Genomic DNA, 19,049 nt, shown 5'->3' with positions numbered 1-19,049 from the left:
ATGCTACTCCTAAATGAATGCATGTTATCTTGATGTTGAAATCATTAATATTAAATATATGTGGAGTCTCAGAACCTTGATACTGACATGATTAATTCAAGAAGTTAATGGATTAGGCACACCAATGTGTTTGTTTTTTTTTCTTTTCTCTTTTTTAATCACTTTAGGTTGGTTGGATAATGCAAATTTTTATGGGGACAACTCCTGTTGAGTCTCTTGTAGCTGCTGGTAACATATTTGTGGGACAGGTGAGTTAAAACATGGGAAAACATGTTAACGTGAGATTGCTGAATATTGTGAAATATGACTACTCAGCAAGTATCTGTATATAAAAATAACCCTGAATTCATACGAAATAAGGACTATAGTACAGAAGGACTGGTGGTTGATTTCCAGGAAGACAGAATTCTGCTAAGTTTGTATGTTGGCTGTGATACACAACAGGACACACTTTGGGAAACACATCTGTTCCCAAAAGAAATTCAGATATAAATGTAGGTGATAGGTCTTCCTTATGAGACTACTCCAAAGCTATGAAAAAAATAAATAAATAAAACCTTTTTTTTTTTCTTAAACTAAGGAAGAAAAGAAAAATGGGATGAAAAATGGGCACATGAGGCAGACAGTGACAGAGAGAATGGGTTCCTGGCTAGTCTGCACAAGGCCTTAGCCAAGAAGACATAGCAAATAGTCCACTTAATGAGAAATCCGGTGAAACAGCACCACAGCAGTGTCTTTCCAAGTCTTCAAAGAAGAGTGAAAAGGTCACTGAGTAATGTCCAAGCCCAGAAAAACACTATCACATGCAGCGGTGCCTCACTCTTTTGTACTTCTAGTATGTCCGTTTAATGCTACTCCCAGAATATGTTCACACTCATGCCAGAAGGACTGAGAGCACCTGCCCATAAATACTGGCTGGTATGCATGTGTCACATGATGTACAACCCTGCCTGCAGCTCAGATTCATGTCTGTTTCTAGCTCACTTTGAACTGGATTTGGATTTCTTGGCAATTTCACTTGGCCTTTGGAGGAGAGTTCAAATCAGCAAGAGGCATACTGGCAAAATTTTCCTTCCTGAAGAAAAAGAAACCAACTTATTCAGAGCGCTCATTAGCACAAAGATTAACTAGTGAAAAACACATAGGAAAGTGCAATGCAGCCAGTGATTTTTCTGCCCATTTAGTAAGAGAAGTCTCTGAGGATTTATTTGGAAGTTCTTAATTTGTTGTTTGTTTTTCAATTCCAGACAGAGTCTCCTCTCTTGGTACGGCCATATCTACCATACATCACCAAATCTGAACTCCATGCAGTCATGACAGCAGGATTCTCAACTATTGCTGGAAGTGTCTTAGGAGCATATATTTCTTTTGGGGTAAGGGAGGAAGGGATAACTAAAAATGCATAGTTTAGCTTAACCCATTTAAGTATAGAAGCCCAGCTACCACCTCCCCTTTTTTTGCTTCCTGATAGAGTTAATCACAAAAAATTCCTCGTCTCCTGATGGTAGAAAAAGATAACAAGGTCCGATCTTAAGTAGAGCAAAATTCTACCTTAGGTGTACAGAGAGTCTTCCTGCAATAGCTGCAAGGAAATTACTGATTTCTATACATTTCTGCAGTTCAGATGAACTAACATGAATATGCTAGCTGGTCAATGCCTGCTGCAGTGACACAGACGAAGTTCTTCAGGAGTGGCTGCTAGCCGTACGATCCTAAAGAGTCCATTTGTGACTGAGGTTTTAGGAGTGCTATACAAACACAGATAGTTAATGCCTTGTCTGCCATGAGGCTAGCAGCACAAGGTTAGACAGAAAAGCAAGGTTGAAGATGTGATTTACTATCAGAGTCATCAGGGGATGGATGATAAGTAGGTTCTGTATCTGAAAAAAATACAATGGAGAAGCAGGAAGGGAGGACTGACTGAAAAAAACAAGAAGCAAAGAAAGGAAGAGCTAGAAATACCACAAAAGCTAGTGAAGATGAAGTTTTTTGTGTAGAAATTTGTAAAAAGATGGGTGAAAAGATAACGATGAAATCGATGTTAAGCCATGTAATGTTTTTTAAATGCACTTTCAGGGGACAAAAACAATGTTTGGCTATCGAGGGGCATACATGCAGTGTTACAGAAGCTAGCTCTCATTCCTCTGCTCTACTATTGCTACATCTGGAGCCTGGATTTGCTTTTGGTCTACAATGCACCTGGCTTCTTTCTTTCTTTCTTTCTTTCAATTTTTGATTTGCCAATATATAGGGGAGAAGCAGCTCTCCTTGTGGAAAGGTCACTTTGTACTTTCTATTTCTTAGGCTTCTCCTGTCTCCAATTAGCTTTCTCCAGTTTTCTTTCCTTCCCTGTGAGTACTGTGATCTTTTTAATGACTCCCAGTAGAAAAGTTAATCAGTCATCTAATGATTTGAATTGCTTTGTACGTATTTGTTTGTGATGTTCATGGTGCAGTTTTCGCAGCATATTTTCTGTCACCCAAAATTCTAGGTTTCTGCCTCCCACCTACTGACTGCTTCTGTCATGTCTGCACCAGCGTCATTAGCCACCTCCAAACTGTTCTGGCCTGAAACTGAAAAGTCTGAAGTAACTTTGAAGAGTGGCCTAAAAATGGCAAAAGGGTAAGCTGATCTAAGTTCTAGATTAATAGTAAGAATCTTGTGAAGACACGATTCAGAGAAGTAATTAACTCCTTACACATAAGATTTAAGGGCAGCACATGGTGGGTGGGCAGGCAGTAAATCAAGTACATGTCGCTATATGCCAAGCTAAGTTTCTGAATTCAAGTGCAGCATGCACAGCTATAACTGTTTGGAGGTACCACCACTCACCAGGACAGGTACAGAGCTGCTATGGACCTGGGCTTGCCAGCTCTCCAAGAGATTGAAATGCCTGTCCAATGTGAATCACCAAAAGATTTTCCCATTTGCTCTTTTCTTTGCAACAAATCTATAAATGCAAGCAAACGAAAACAAAGGTAGAGCAACCATTTCAGTGATGACAGCAGCAGAAAACTTATTGCCCATCTGCAGAGAGACTTACTTGCCTCAGAAATGACAGACAAAGCAGAAGGTCTTGGTAGGAGCTGCTCCTGAGCAGAGCAAGCATCTCTGCAAGGGCAACCTGCAAAAAGATCAGTGCCCACTCCCTCATCCCAGCAGTGTCTCAAGCAGTCACAGTACTGCGATCTGATACAGAGCTTGCCTAAACTCTACTTCCAACAGACTCCTACTCCCAACCATGCCAGAATTTGTCCTCAGGGTACCAAAGAAACACCCTCCCAGTAGCTTCCAAGAGGATCCAAGGCATAAACCTACTTCAGGTGATCATTATTTTCCCTATGACTGCACAGGCAGCTCTAGTTGATTCCCAATCACATTCATGCAACTTTTAGATTTCTGATTTGTTCTTGAGTTACAAAATGCTCACACTCTGATTTTTTTTTTAACTGATAAAGTGAATCAAATAACCTGCAGGAGGCAGCCAGTCAGGGTGCATCCAGCTCTATTCCGTTGGTGGCAAACATCACTGTGAATCTCATCTCCTTCCTTGCCCTGCTGGCTTTTGTCGACTCAGCCCTCTCTTGGGTGGGCAGTCTGTTTAACTATCCACAGCTGAATTTTGAGGTATGGTTTTCAAGTCCTTAATACAGCTTATGTGTGTACATAATTTGCCTTTCTTAAATTATGTGTCTGTGTGGTTTGTTGTTGTCATTTGTTCTGTTGTGTTTTTTTTTAATATGATCTAAAATTTATATTTTTGTGTGCACGTTCTTTAAAAATGTCTTTACAACCAAAGGGAAATTGTTGCCATGTAAATATTTCTGCATTCAGTAGTCCATGTAGAGTTTTCCTCTTGAGTGTTTTTGATAAGCAGCAGTGCACTTTATTGAGCATTGTGTGCTAATACCTGCCTCCTCTGACTTGGCTGTGTACTTGCCAAGATATTAACATCTCCTTCAGATAAACATTGATGTGCCTTTTGCTTTAGATAGCCACAGCAAGTCCTTAATGCTCACCTAAATAAGCTTCACCTAGTAAGGACAGTGGTGCAAGGCTGGACTTGTTACCAGCACAATTGTAAAACTGCACCCAAATCAATCAGCTGAGAAAACAGACGACTTTAAATAGGACTTAATTTTTGAGGATTTTTTTTAGCTTTGGATGGTGCATTATTTTTGACCCAATAGAACAACCATTCAGTGGATTTGGTCTTTCTGTTTTCCAACTCCTGATAAAATAGCAATGTGAAACATGGATATAGCTCTGTGGTAAAGGTGCTGAAGAAGTGGATAGACACTCACAGCAGGCATGGCTTTAGCAATATTAAGATGCTACCCTACAGAATTTCCACAGATTATCCCACTACACAGACAACCACAGCAGAGGAAAGGCATGTGTATGCATACCTCAGCCATATTCATTGCAAGGGTGGTAACTACTAATGGAGCAGGATTTGGATGAATGGATGACTTATAAGGAGATGCAACACAAAAACCTGTTTTCATTCAGCCACTCTTTTTGAGAGTCACTAGCTTCTGTTGTGTTCTGTTCCACTCTTGGAGGAGGTCCAGTTAGGACTGTAAGCCTAGTGGGACTGTGCTGTGGACGTATGGACTTGCTCTGCATTTCAGTGTTGAATGGAAAGGGAAGATGTTGGTGTGAGGATATATTTTTTGAGGGGCAGAGAGATGTGCGAGAACAGTAGCTGCTTAAACATCTCAGGTTCACAAAAGACAATCTGATCAACCACTTTCACTGCTGGACCTCTTTCCTTTCACTTACAAAAATAAGGTGTTCTGGAATATGAGATTTGTAAAAGCTGAGTACAGCGTTTATGCAGAAATAACCCTTTGTGTATACTAGTTGGAGTCCAGTAACCTGATTAGTAAAGCCTGTTCATTAAAACACTTGATTTAATCAGCATATGAAGCAGCCTATGAACCTCTATTCTTCTGTCAAAACTTATAACTCTTTATTTTCTTCATATACTCTGTCCATTCTGAAGTCGTCATTGGGGAAAAAAGGCACAGAGACTTTTATTTTAAGTGTAAAATTAAGGATATATCTAATTACTTTGTTAGATCTAAATTTTGGATTGGTCTTTTAAAAATTATTCAGTAATTTCCAGTCTCTCAAATATACTGGCAGTAAGAATTCAAAACCAATGTTTCTATGCTGAAATGAACCCACTTTAACTTCCAGAACTTAGCAGATGTCATTGTTCTTTGACCAGTTACCACTTTTGACCAGCTTTGTCTTACATATTTTGCAGAACATTTGTGCATATGTCTTTATGCCATTCTCCTTTATGATGGGAGTAGACTGGGAAGACAGCTTTATTGTTGGTGGACTCCTAGGCTACAAAACTTTCTTCAATGAATTTGTGGCTTATGAGCGTCTCTCAAAACTCATTCACAATCGAGAAAAGGGTGGGAGCATGTACGTAAATGATGTGAAGCAGTATATGACTGTAAGTAATATTTTCTTTTATAGATATTTGATTTAATTCTTTTCTGCTGCAACTCAACTTATCTTTTGGTATGGGCTCAGAGGGACAATGGTAGCATATTGATGTAAACTGTGTCTTTCAGCAACAGATCTTAATTATTAAAATGCAGCATTGTCTTGTGAGTCTGCCATGACTGTTATCACACCATATCTCAAACAAGCATTGTAAAGAAAGGGGAAGAGGAATTTTGAGGAATATGCCGTGTCCTACAGAACACTTTACTAAAGACCAAGGCTGTCTTCAAAGTGACTTTTTTATTACTTCATTCTTAGGTAGCACTTGCCTATGAGATACTCTCCTAGGAAAATCCTGGGCAAGAACTGGATGATATTCCTGTCCATAGAGGTTTACCCAAGCCTTATGCTTCAGGAGAGGAATCCAGAGAGCTCTAGCTCATAGAATTTAAGATATCATCCTGTTGTCCATGCCACAACTCTGCTGGAGGTTACTGTCCCCATGCAGAAGGCAGTAGTACAAGGTATATTATATGGCATGCATCATGTATTTTTCTGCCATATAATTTGCACTTATTTGCACAGGGGCAAAGAACACAGTGATCAAGACCGATTTTTGCAGCTGTGACTCTTGCATCCCCACTTGGCGAGCTTTGCCACCTCCGCTGGTCCTTGCTATTCCAATCCAGATAAGCTGTCAGTGTAGAGGACCTTTAATTAAGAAAATTCCTTAAGTACAGGCTTTAATTTTCATTTTCTTTAGTATGATACTGTGGATAACCTGCCTTGATACAAAACCAAAATCTTGTTCCTGACCACTTGCATTCCTCATCCCTGGAACATATTTCAAAAATTGAGGTATAAAGCCAGTTAGTCTGATCAAATTCTCCCACTCTTGCCCATGTTTCTATTACCAGTGATCCTGGAGAAAGATCTCTGAGCTAGGTGGACCTTTGATCAGCCTTGCTATAGTCCTGTTATGTTCTACAAGGGAAATAAGGCTGTGAATTCAATGAATGCTTAGATTTAGTCAGATTTAGATCCCATCACTTCTATTTTACTTTCTTTTCTTTTTTTTTCCTTTTTATTCAGTAAAATGCAGTGTAAGTCTTCTTTGTTCATGTTTAGTACCTCCAAAGAGCTGCATTAGCTTTCACAATAAAAATCTCTGAGATGCAAAAGTAATTTTAATACATAACACTTGTAAAAATGGCCAAGCAATCTTTTTAATTGGCACAACCATTCATCTGAGAAGAGTGTGGCTTCCAGTTCTAATTTCTGTTCAGCGTAAATACTCTCTAGTATATCCAGTCACAGATATTCAGATAGAGAAAGCAAAGAAGTGGTCTTTTCTACTGCCTTATCTGAGTAAGTAATAACAAAGCTTCCAATTTTCTAAGCTGGGAGAATGAAAGTGAAAGCAGGGAAATCACAGTACATAAAGCCTTTTCTCCGAAAAGCAGGTAGAATGTGCACTTTAAAAACATTTCCTTGCATATGTGCAGACTGATTGAAAATGTCTACGAATTGGTTTTCATAAAACAGGAAGGGAAACAGAGAAACCTTCTAATAAGTAGGAAACCTACTAGAACACTCATTCAGCTGCCTTGCACATAAAATACAGTAAATAGAAGTTCAGAGCTGCCTGGGGGCAAAAGTCTATTTGCTGAGAGATGCTGCATTTTTTCCCAAAGTGTTGGAACTGCATTTGTCTCTAGGTTTCTAGCTTGATTCCACCCAAAGTCATTCTGTGTCCTGTGAGGGGTCCCTCCAATGGGCCCACGAGAACCTAATGAGGTTCAACAAGGCCAAGTGAAGGGTGCTGCACTTGGGCCAGGGCAATCCCAGGTATTTATACAAACTGGGGGAAGAAGTACTTGAAAGCAGCCCTGTGGAGAGGGACTTGGGGGTCCTGGTGGACGAGAAGCTGGACATGAGCCAGCAGTGTGCGCTGGCAGCCCGGAGGGCCAACTATGTTCTGGGCTGCATTAAAAGAGGAGTGGTCAGCAGGGAGAGGGAGGTGGTGGTCCCCCTCTACTCGGCTCTTGTGAGGCCCCATCTGGAGTACTGTGTCCAGGCCTGGGGCCCCCAGCACAAGAAGGACGTGGAGCTGTTGGAACGAGTGCAGAGGAGGGCGACCAAGATCATCAGAGGGCTGGAGCACCTCTCCTATGAGGAAAGGTTGAGGGAACTGGGCTTGTTCAGTTTGGAGAAGAGAAGGCTTCGGGGAGACCTCATTGTGGCCTTCCAATACTTGGAGGGAGCGTATAAACAGGAGGGGGATCGATTGTTTGTGAGGGTGGATAGCGATAGGACAAGGGGGAATAGTTTTAAGCTGAGACAGGGGAGATTTAGGTTAGATATTAGGAGGAAGTTTTTCACACAGAGGATGGTGACGCACTGGAACAGGTTGCCCAGGGAGGTTGTGGATGCCCCGTCCCTGGAGGCATTCAAGGCCAGACTGGACGTGGCTCTGGGCAGCCTGGTCTAGTGGTTGGCGACCCTGCACTTGGCAGGGGGGTTGAGACTTGATGATCTTTGAGGTCCTTTTCAACCCAAGCCATTCTATGATTCTATGATTCTATGTGGGCAAAGGGCAACCTATACTTGTGTGCTGCCCAAGGGAAGGAAAATCACTAAAGTCAGGAAGCAAATAAATTACTAATAGGGATTCATAAATCATAACATTCTTCTGCCTGTTATCAGATCAAAGCACCCACTCTGAAGGAAACACATTTCCCTTTTCTTCTTCCATGCACAGGGTGGAGCATACACAGAGCAGCCCGGCACATGGAGCTCTCTGCTTGTTAGGGACAACATAACAAAACTTGAGATTTCAGCAGAGTTTTACAAAGGCAGGACAGCTATGAACAGCAAGATGAATTAGAGCTCTCTGACTCATGATATGAGGTTCAACAAGGCCAAGTGAAAGGTGGTGTACTTGGGTCAGGGCAATCCCAAACATACTGGGAGAGGAATTCACCTCAGTGAGGAGCCCTGCAGGGAAAGACTTGAGAGTTCTGGTGGACAAAAACCTGGACATGAGCCAGCAGTGTGCACTTGCAACCTGGAAGGCTAACTGTCTCCTGGGCTTCAGCAAGAGAAGGGTGGCCAGCAGAGAGAGGGAGGGGATTGTCCCCCTCTATTCTGCCCTTGTGAGGCTGCATCTGGAACACTACACCCAAGCCTGGGGCCCCCAGCACAAGGAAGATGTGGAACTGTTGGAGCGGGTCCAGAGGCAGGCCACAAAGATGATCAGAGGGCTGGAGCACCTCTCTAAATTCAGACAGAGGGAGCTGGACTTTTTTTGGCTTAGAAAAGGCCTCAAGGAGACCTCGTTGCAGCCCTCCAGTAAATAAACAGGGCTTATAACAAAGATGGAGACTGACTTTTTACTTTATGGTCTGATAGTGATAGGACAAGAGGGAATAGCTGTGAACTAAAAGAGGGGAGATTTAAGTTAGATGTCAGGAGGAAATTCTTTATTCAGAGCGTGGTGTGGAATGGGAACAGGCTACTCAGAGAACCTGTGGTCCTTGGAGGTGTTCAAGGCCAGGTTGAATGGTGGCAACCCTGCCCGTGGCAGAGGGGAGGGGTTGGAACTGGCTGGGCTTTGAGGTCCCTTTCAGCCCCAGCCATTCTATGAGTCAGTGAGTCTGTGACTCACGCTCTGAAAAAATATCTAAACTGTCACTATGAGTTAAGAATAATTTTTGTCTTTAATTACTTGTAGTCATCAATATACATGAAAAATAAATCCACCACAAGGTCTATGATGAGTCCTCAGATATGAAAGCCTACACACCTGCAGGAAAAGAATGAGCTAACCTTGTTGAAAGTCACACACTGGGATAGCAACGACATGACATTTAATAATGTGATTTCAGTACTCAGACCCCTGGGCCACAGTGCCATACTTTCAGACCACTAAATCAGCATGAGCTGTCTCAATTTGTTCAACTGAGTATTTGTTTGTTTTCCAGGTCCGTTCTGAAACCATTGCCACCTATGCTCTGTGTGGATTTGCCAACTTTGGCTCTCTGGGAATGGTAATAGGAAGCCTAAGTAAGAACGCCATTCATGACTTATTTATTTAGCAAGCAAATACCAAGGAAACACGCAGGTGGATGGGCTGCGGGTGAAGCTTGGCAGCTTTAGGGGCTGAGCATCTCTCCCAAAAATGAGTACCCAGCTGGGGATGGGAGGGCTCCTGAAGGGATGTACATGTTGAGGTGCGGGAAATGAGCTGAGAACTAGGGGAAGGGATCAAGCCCTGACCACAGGACTTCCTATCAGGAACTCATGATGCCAACCACTGGAGATCTTAGGCACTGGGGTAAGCAAACCATGTCTGTAGTCTACCTTTTTGAAAGACATAATTAGTGATTTTCTTTAAAAATGTTACATATATGCAACAGTCTTAAACAGAAAGAAAAACACAGACTTTTCAGAACTCTAGGAAAATAAAAAGAAATGAAAATTCATCTAGCTTTCTCACTGAGAACCAGAATTGCTGTTAGATTCCTTTTTCATGGAGCACAGGTGGGCTCTGCAGTGGCAGCATCAGGGCGGTGTCTAAGAGCAGGATCCAGCTGTGGGGCCAGACCCCAGTGCAATGCCTGGGGTTCACTTCTGAAAGCAGCTATTGTCTTGCAGAGATGTGCAAATTGCCAAAGCAAACATAAATTGCCTTTTTATGCACAATCCAGCTTCTTAACAGAGTAAGCAAACCTTACTGCAAGGCTTTTAAATGTCCCACTAAACATATATTATTTTCCTTTCTTATTTCTTCTGGTTAGAGCCACAGGGTGCGACTTTCCTCACATGAAGTGAGAACCAGCACGTTAGTTTTCTTTGTATCTACATGAACTTGTCACAGAATCACAGAACTGTAGGGGTTGGACGGGACCTCCAGAGACTACCTAATCCAAGTGTTCCAGTGCTTGATTGCTCTCTCAGTGAAGAGCTTTTTCCTGATATCAAACCTTCTATTTTGTACACACTTTACTTTTCTTCCTAGCAAGCATGGCTCCCTCCAAAAAGAAGGAAATCGCTAGCGGTGCTTTCAGAGCAATGATTGCTGGAACTGTCGCCTGCTTCATGACAGCCTGCATTGCAGGTACTGTACACGAGCTTGGTGCTCTTGGTGAGAGTGACCACAGGGTGGCAGTGCATCAGTATGATAAATGTAGAGGGGACGCTCCTGTTGCTTAAAACTAGTATTTTTAGTTTCACAAGATTAAAAGTCAAAGTTGAATTAAAAGCTGCTGAAAAGTGGAATATATGAAGTATTGATTTCTTCGGTTTTAATTTTTTTTGTTAGTCTTTGTATAATATCTGAAAAGAAAAAAAGATGTTGGCCAGTCATAGGTGAGATAAATTCTCTTCTTTACACTGCTGTCTACAGAAATAAAGAAATAATTACAGAACAGAAGCAGAGAATTAGATGGAAAATAGAATGCAAGAGAGGAGTGAGGGGGAAGGTGCAAAATTTTTGTCTTAATGCTAAAAGGATGCTTGAGGATAATAGTATTCCCATTGTGCTTTTAAGCTAACAAAATTGTCTTAAGGGTGGGACTCAACAGGAGGTCCTTGTTTTCAAATTCTCACATTCATGCTGAGTGAAGAATCACAAGGAAACAGTCACTTTAGGGGGGAAGTGAAAAAGAACATGTTAGTCTCTCAGGAGATATGGCCAAGTATGATTCATCAGTCAAAATTTATCCCTAGTATTTACTGATGCATTTCACAGCTTTCTTTTTTGGGCACGTGACAAGCAATGACATTTATCCAATGAAGAATAAAATTGTTTTTTATTTAGCTGGAAAAAAATATCTGTCTATAGGAAGCACAGCTTTCTTATCCCTTTATGATCAGAGCAGCAGCAAAAACATACATGTTGTAAGGATAATTCTGCTCCATTTTCTGAAAGATAGAACTAAAGTACCTGAAATTTCATTAGGCACACTGCCCGCATCATGTTTTAATACACAACACTAGTGTGTATAACTGAGGAATCAGGAAGTCTTGCTAAAAGTTGTTGTTTCACAAACTTGGCCTTAAGAATAAAGTTGTGAACAGCTGCTGGAAAACCTTTCCAAAACAACGAAATCTGCCATGGAAAGAAAATTACATTCTGCCAACTTCTGGTGTGGCAGATGATTTTGTTATATCCAGAAGAAGGCGAAAGAGTAAAAAAATTTCTACTATCCCATTTAAGATAACATATTAAAAATGTGGCCAAGTTTCACAGCGCTAAGTAGAAGGAAGAGCTGTTATTTTCGTATTTTTTTTGTCTGCATCCCTACAATGGATGTTACTATTTGTACGTTTGGAGAACGTCTAGCAGAGCAGATAGTTAAACCATATGCATTCTTTTAAAACAAAAGAAGAGCTTGCGTGTATACTTACACTGCTATAAGTATAGCATAGCTCCATTTTACGTATTGAAAGCATGCTGGCCCAGCACTAGCATACATTTTTAGAAGCATGAAAAGACGTGAAAAGCCCAAATGTTCTGTGTGCAATGGGTCACCACAGTTTAATTTCTGTTAAATTTTTGAAAAATTCTAAGATTTTTGAGGATTTTAAACTTGCATCATTTTATAGAACTGTCTCATGGGATGATTTCAAATCAGCCAGGACATTTTATCCAACTTTGCTCCAGCTACTGACACTCCCTAATCTAATCATTATCAAAATTGTTCCTTACATAACAGGAATGCTGGCTGTCCCCGACGTGGAAGTTCCCTGCCACATGTTATTACAAAATGCCTTCAACTCCACAAGTTCCCCTGCCAACAGCACGGGGCTGGTCGAATGCTGCCAGCAGACCTTCACCAGGTAATGAGGGCCTAAGTGTCCTCCACAGGTAGGGCTCTGCTGCAGATGTTCCTCACCCTATTTCAGTCGCACACCAGCTGGAGGGAGCACATGTGTAGAGGGCTGGACCAGTCCCTCCTGCCAGCACCCCCTGGCCCCTTCCTCAGGCCATTCCTGTCTCCCACCCAGGAGCCTGGTGGAGTTGAGTTTGGGAGAGTGCTGCAGACAGAGGGGGTGGGTGGTGCTGAGACCCTCTGTCCCACTGCCAAGGCCCAGGTGGGCAAGGGTCTCATTCAGCAGCTCTGCACCTAGCAATGAGGAGCAATTTATCTTTTTAGCAGCTTATCTAAATTTTTTAAATTCAGTTTTCTTTTTCACCTGCTTTTTGTGAACTTGCACTTTTTAAAGTTTTGAGTCTTATGATAATTTTAACACATTTACAGTCACTTTTTAAAAATCATGAGTCCATGTGTATGTGTGTGTGTGTATACACATACAAAAGAGGAGTAAATCTGATTTTTGTTTTTCCCTTCTTCCCCAGTTCAAACAGTTCTCAGGAGAGCTTCCCTGGAGGAAACTACACACTGAGTTTCTGGAAAAAGTGTTGCCAAATACTGAATCAAACAACTTTTAATTGCACTTGAATTAAGCTTTAATCTGGAGTGGGATTTTCATATCAAAGAGCTGTGTTTCTTGGCAGAAAGGCAGTAAAAAGCTTCCTTTTCCACAACTGTAAATAACAGGGACCTTTATTTCCTATCTCCTGCAAGCCTACTTCTTATGATATGCATAGAATTATTTCCAAAATTAAGCTGGAATGAAAGCAAAAGAACTCCTGCTGCAGCTTTGTTCTCCTGTTACACATCAGAAAAGGAGAACGCCTCTGATTTCATTTCTACCCTGAAACTGGTGAATCTGTAGTATAAAACTGCTCTAGGCAAGAAGAAAATCATACTCAAAGGATCTGACTTGCAATTACAGAAAGCTGTGAATTCCAAATAATATTTTTAGAATTACCATCCTTTCTGCTCGTTTTTGATGCTTTAGAAGTGGTTTCACTGCACCAAGATAAATGTCTCTGTTCTCAGAAATCTCTGCGCATTTCTTCTGGTAGCTATGGCTGCTTGTGATCTGAGCTGCTAGCATGGGTGCACCTCATTGCCTTGGTCACCAAAGTACACAAAGCAAGGAGTAACCACTGTGTGTCCCAGTCCCCCTCTGTCTGCCCTCAGCAGAAGTTAGGAGGCATCCAGTCCATATCTGGATTCAGGAGGCTGATTCCTGCTTAGAGGTAACTCACTTGACTTGAGGAGGTCCAAATCCCAAAGGAAGTTTCCCACATCAATTCATCTCAATCTTTGTTGCCAAAGGTTGATCCCGTAGTCACCAGTTGGATACTCACTGTTGTATTCCCACCAGAGTCAACACAGAATCAACAAAATGTTGAATCAACAAATCAGCAAAAAGATCAAGTCAAAATCCAACTCTCTATGAAAGCAGCATTGGTGGATCTCAAATACCAGGCACTGAATAGAAGGATGTGCTATCAAACAAAATACATCTGTGGGGTATCACGTTATTTTATTTCCTCTGGTTATATTTTCTACACCAGGGTAGAGGGTGCAGGATTATTTCCAAATTTCAGTGAGACAAGCCCTGTAATAAGCTGCTAATAGAACAGATGTTTTAATAAGATAGGGGAAAAAAGAAAAAAAAAAAACAGTAATGTTGATAATAAGTGAATCTGACATCCCTTCAGATGCCAGGAATCCTGGTTTCATGCTAGACTGAGTTTTCCCACAGTGATCTCTGCAATTCTCAACCACAGGGAGGTCCTTCAGGGGTCTATCTGATGCTGCCTAAAAGCAAAGTTCCCAGCACGTAAAGGAACATAAGATTTATTTGTTATAATCCTTTTTGTATGCTAGGATGTACGATCTACTTGTTGTGTTCCTTTATTATTGTCTTCAAACAGCTGTACTACCTTTGTTACCTCTCCCCATGCAGAACACTGTGTTTATGTATGTAAATATAATAAAAAAAAAGATTACCTATGTTTAGGTAAACAAATATATTATGAGTTTTCATAACAAAATTTATGTATGTTTTTGAGATCTGTCTGATGGATGAGAAGTTATCTGCCACATGTGAAAAATTTCCAGTAAAAAGGATGTCTGTTACATTTTTAAGCTCTACTCTTTTAATGGGCTTAAAAACTGGAAAGCTTTGTGTAGATTGTTTTGCAAAATATTTGTGTATGTACTCCTATCCCATAACACTGGTAATGCCAAAGGCTTGGGGAAAAAATAAGAAAAGAAAAAGGCTGAATTCTGAAGTACAGGAATGTCAGATAGTCTAGACACGCCCTCTAGAGCATAGCTCACACAGATAAAGATGAACATCTCTATTCCAACAAAACAATATGCATCTAATTTCTCATCATTCCATTGATTATTGCAGAGTCTGTTCTGGGAAAACCAGATTAATGGATTTAGCTGCTGATATCGCTGTTTTCAGTTGGCATTGATTTGGATTTATCCTAAAAGGTCATAGTTTCCTGTAAAATTCAGTTAATTGACTTAATTCTCCAAAATTATAAATGCCAATATTACTACTGTTTCTGAATTTTAATACTAGTTTGCTGTTGTTAGGTGTTTTTCTTTGGCCTCATTCTCCGAGATAGGAAGCTGCATGACAATGTCTGTTTTCAGTACTCGTAAAGTGTGTTTCTAATCCTGTTAATTGCAGATCATGCTCAGTGCTTGATTCAAATGTGTCTTAAAGATTAAAACTGAGTGAGTTTGGTACATAGTTTTTAGTGACCATTATTGCTATAGCGCAGCTTGGCTTTCAGATAAGTTCTGAGTTAGCTGATGTGAAATACAGAATTATATACTTTCAAGAGAAATGAATCAGAAACAGTAACACTGTCAAACAGATTGTCCAACGGTTTTGCTGTGGCTCGGACAAAAAGGTGTTGCAGATGGTGCATTACATCCTAAATGTAACAAATGAAGCAGAGAGAACTGGACAGACTGCTGCATACCACCATGCTTCCAGGTGGGTATTTCCCCCCTTCTTTGTGGTGGTGTTAGGAATACAGGCTCTGTCAACACAAAAAGGGTGCCATGCATCTCATATGTTTTGAGTTAACCTGGCAGCTTGGGCCCAGGGTTATAAGTGCTCAGGAACACATTTCGAACAACACAATTGCCAGTAACAGTGAACACGAAACACAGAGCTACAAAGACATTCTATTTCATCAAATGCTTGCTAGCACTCCATTCTTGTGTAGATTCAAACTTCACAAACTTTTAGGGTTAAGCAGTGGGCAAAGCCTGTGTAATCATATCACAGTTTCAAAGATCGTGCAAAAAAAAGGGAGAGCTTTGCTTGTTTTGCGGTTACTGACCTGTCAGCATACACTACATTGTAGCCAAGGCAGATGACGAACTAACGCATGGGTGGCTCAATCTGTCACCTTCACAAACTATCCACTGGATGTCACTATCTGTCCAAAAGCCTTGCGAAGCTCTGTACTGAAGCATTTACCAGGTACTATCTAGGCACTAAAAATGTCTGGTAGCAGTTCCAGGAAATGTTTTACTCAGGTGTACAACAATTCTAGGAAACGTACCATGCAGCCTTAATTATGTTTAGAGCATATGCCATCAAATCCTAAATATAAGACAACTTTTTTCTGGCCTCCAACCAGAAAAGCACTTAAATATGCAAATGAGGAATAATGGTAGGGAACAGGAATATTTCAATTTTAACTGATCAAAAGACTGTTGGGAAAAAGAAAATTTAGAAACAACAGTTTTCTACATTTCTAACATCTCAAAACAGCACTTGAAGTTTGTGTACCTTTGTGATCATATGAATAATTGTGTCAAAGTCGCAACGGCAGCAAGTAATGGAGCCTATCAAGTCTTCTCCAAAAGAGGTCCAACATTATTATCACTTCTTTCTGAGAAAAGACATAAGCAGAGAGAGGGAAGTTTGCTAAAGAGTTAGAATATTAATAGTAATTCTTTCATTCTGGAGAATGAGGGCACCCTCACTATGTTTGGGGATAACACCAAGGTGACTGTTCCAGCTGATAATTTACTGGGAAGGGAAGCCATGCAGAGTGACCTTGATGGGCTTGGGAGGTGGGCCCATGCAAAATTCATGAAGTTCAGCAAAGCCAAGTGCAAGGACCTTCGCATGGGTCAAGGCAAATGTAAACATCAGTGCAGACTGACTGACAGATGAATTGAGAGCAGATCTGCAGAGAAGGACTTAGGGATACTAGTGGCTGAGAAACTTGACATGAGCCAGCAGTTCATGCTTGCAGCCTGGAAGGCCAACAGTAAGCTGCATCAAAAGAAGTTTGGCCAGCAGGATGAAGTTTGTACCCTCCTTCTCAGCCCTTGTAAGGCCCAATGTGAATCCAAGTCTGGAGCCCCCAGCACAACATGCAGAGCTGTTGAACAGGTCCAGAGGAGGGTCTTAAAGATAATCAGAGAGCTGAAGCAACTCTCTTGTGTCTGAGAGAGTTTGGCTTGTTCAGCCTGGAGAAGAGAGCTGTGGGAAGACCTTGTAGCAGCCTCCCAGTACTTGAAGGGGGATTGCAGGAATGATGAGGAGGTACTTTTTACAGGGGTGTATATTGTTAGTACAAGGAGTAATAATTTTGATATAGAAGAGGATAGGGTTAGATTAGATGTAATCCATGAGTGTCGTGATGCACTGGCACAAGCTGCCCAGAGAAGCTGTGGATGCCCCATCCCTGGAGATGCTCAAGGCCAGGATGGGGCCCTGGGCAGCCTGGTCCAGTGGCTTGACCATAACAGGTCAGTTGGAACCAAATGATATTTAAGGTCCCTACCAATTCAGGCCAGAATTTCATCATTCCTTGAAGTAGATACTGCTATGCAGACTGCTATGTTAGACTGCTTTTCAGAATGCAGTGCAACAAATCAATCATTCCCACATTATGTGAGTCTGGATCAATGCAAGACCTTCGTATTTGGCCTTGACCCAAGCAGCTTCAAAATCTCTTAAGCAACATGCACTGTTTAGCATGGCCTGTAGTCAATAGGGTGGCTCTGAATCTCAGCCCCACCAGCAATGGCTGAAGACAAACCTGTGTCCAAAGCAAAGGTTGCTCTCTGCCCTGGTGGGGTGCTTAGCACAGAGAGCACAGAGCCCTGCCTGTCAGCTAGCAGCACAGACAGATGTGTCCAGAGACAGCTGGCATTTGTCCTCATATTCACTGAGGGATTAGGGCAGTGTTCATGCGTGTGGCACTGTCCTCTCTTTGCAATCAGGCTCACAGAATAAGTAAGGCTGCTAGCATCCTCAACTGTTATCTGATTTGAGACATGAAAACAAGGGAGAGGCTACAAATCTTTCATGTTTGAAATTTTGTATTAAAATATTCTCTCATTTATATCAGTCTAATCTTGGGGGATCTTCACTGAAACTTGAATTGTTATACATTTAAACAAAGATAACAAAGACAAGAATTATTTTCCTGGAATTTTATTCTGATTTTGAGCTAGTTTTAAAGTCATATCAGTTCAGAAGCTAATGGAAGTATTTTAATTATGACAACATTGTGATAGTGACCTGTACACATGGTTTTGTTTTGTCTAGTGGAGATCTGAACCAGAAACCTGACAATATTCATGAAAACATATTGGTGAAAACCAGCTCGATACTACTTGATGGATTAAAGCATTTTCTTGTTGCTATGGCATAGAGATTCACTATAGCAACCAGTGTGTTAACTCAAAAGGCATTGATCAGAATGGATGGGTTGCCGTTGTGAAAACGTATATTTTCTTTTATTTATATTGATTACTGCCATTGGTATCAGGTGGCTAGCAATGTCAGAAAGGTGTGAGCATGTGCCCTGGTGTCAAGTGTAGACTGGAGCTCAATTCCAGATTGGGTCAGGTGAAATGAGAAAATCTTGTGTTTACTTTCATAACTGTGCATGTTGCTGGGATTAACTATATTTAAGAATTACTATACCTGAGTGTTGTTGTTTGTTTTCCACATGCCAGAGAACTGATTGCATAACAACATTTGGAGTCAGTACTGATTGCATAACAATATTTGGAGTCCCACTGCTAGAGAGAGCAGATCTGTGCTTAGATGAATACATGTGGATTTGTGTCCAGCTGCTAGTAGAATTTTCTCTGTGACTTTGTGATATTTCTGCTCCTGATATACAAAATGAAGCAGCAGCCTAGGGATGCTCTTAGCAAACACAATACAGTAAAAATAGTTAGACAGCAGAAATCGGAGAGCCAGGTCTTTGCAGCTGTGGGACTACACACCCACAATCTCTCTCCAGCCTAATTCTGTATTAGGAAGTAATGAAAACTATGCATTACTTGACTATTTTCTGTCAGAGGATCTTAGACACGGTTCAAAACAACTACAACTCCACTATCCTGATGCCTTTCATAAACTGAACAGCTCTGATTAAAGTAAATGAGGAATTTGAAGAGTTATGAAAAGGGAAAGGGAGGGGATGCGAGGGGATGCGAGGGGAGGCGAGGGGAGGCGAGGGGAGGCGAGGCGAGGCGAGGCGAGGCGCGAGGGGAGGGGAGGGGAGGGGAGGCGAGGGGAGGGGAGGCGAGGGGAGGCGAGGGGAGGCGAGGCGAGGGATGTCTTCAAATTATAATCTTTATCAAGCAGGCTTTCTTTTTATGTGTGGTAGGAACAACTTTCTCTCTAGATGGTAATCACAAGATCTACGTAAA

General features: G+C 41.4%; 1 protein-coding gene and 1 long non-coding RNA gene across 8 annotated transcripts in view; one reads left to right on the top strand and one right to left on the bottom strand.

Annotated features, from left to right (window-relative positions):
* The window catches only part of SLC28A3 (solute carrier family 28 member 3), a 44,284-nt gene extending 30,208 nt beyond the window's left edge, over positions 1-14,076 (top strand). For 6 of the 7 annotated variants that reach the window (XM_021380895.1, XM_021380896.1, XM_021380899.1 and 3 more), the window contains exons 9-17: positions 168-248; positions 1,248-1,373; positions 2,492-2,622; positions 3,459-3,627; positions 5,276-5,473; positions 9,450-9,531; positions 10,487-10,585; positions 12,186-12,309; positions 12,830-12,932. In XM_021380895.1, the coding sequence (XP_021236570.1) occupies positions 168-248; positions 1,248-1,373; positions 2,492-2,622; positions 3,459-3,627; positions 5,276-5,473; positions 9,450-9,531; positions 10,487-10,585; positions 12,186-12,309; positions 12,830-12,932 (1,113 nt within the window). Of the gene's footprint in view, positions 1-167; positions 249-1,247; positions 1,374-2,491; positions 2,623-3,458; positions 3,628-5,275; positions 5,474-9,449; positions 9,532-10,486; positions 10,586-12,185; positions 12,310-12,829 lie in introns of all 7 variants that reach the window. The other variant, XM_021380894.1, reaches the window with a different exon arrangement.
* LOC110389876 overlaps positions 15,235-19,049 on the bottom strand; it is a 39,022-nt gene continuing 35,207 nt past the window's right edge. The window contains exon 3 of the long non-coding RNA XR_002433429.1: positions 15,235-16,258. This is a non-coding gene — a long non-coding RNA (uncharacterized LOC110389876). The remainder of the gene's footprint in view (positions 16,259-19,049) is intronic.

Source organism: Numida meleagris, chromosome Z (genome assembly GCF_002078875.1).
Source record: "Numida meleagris isolate 19003 breed g44 Domestic line chromosome Z, NumMel1.0, whole genome shotgun sequence".
NCBI classification, from domain to species: domain Eukaryota; kingdom Metazoa; phylum Chordata; class Aves; order Galliformes; family Numididae; genus Numida; species Numida meleagris.
Note: the sequence above shows the minus strand (reverse complement) of the source record. Positions and strands in the feature narration are given on the sequence as shown.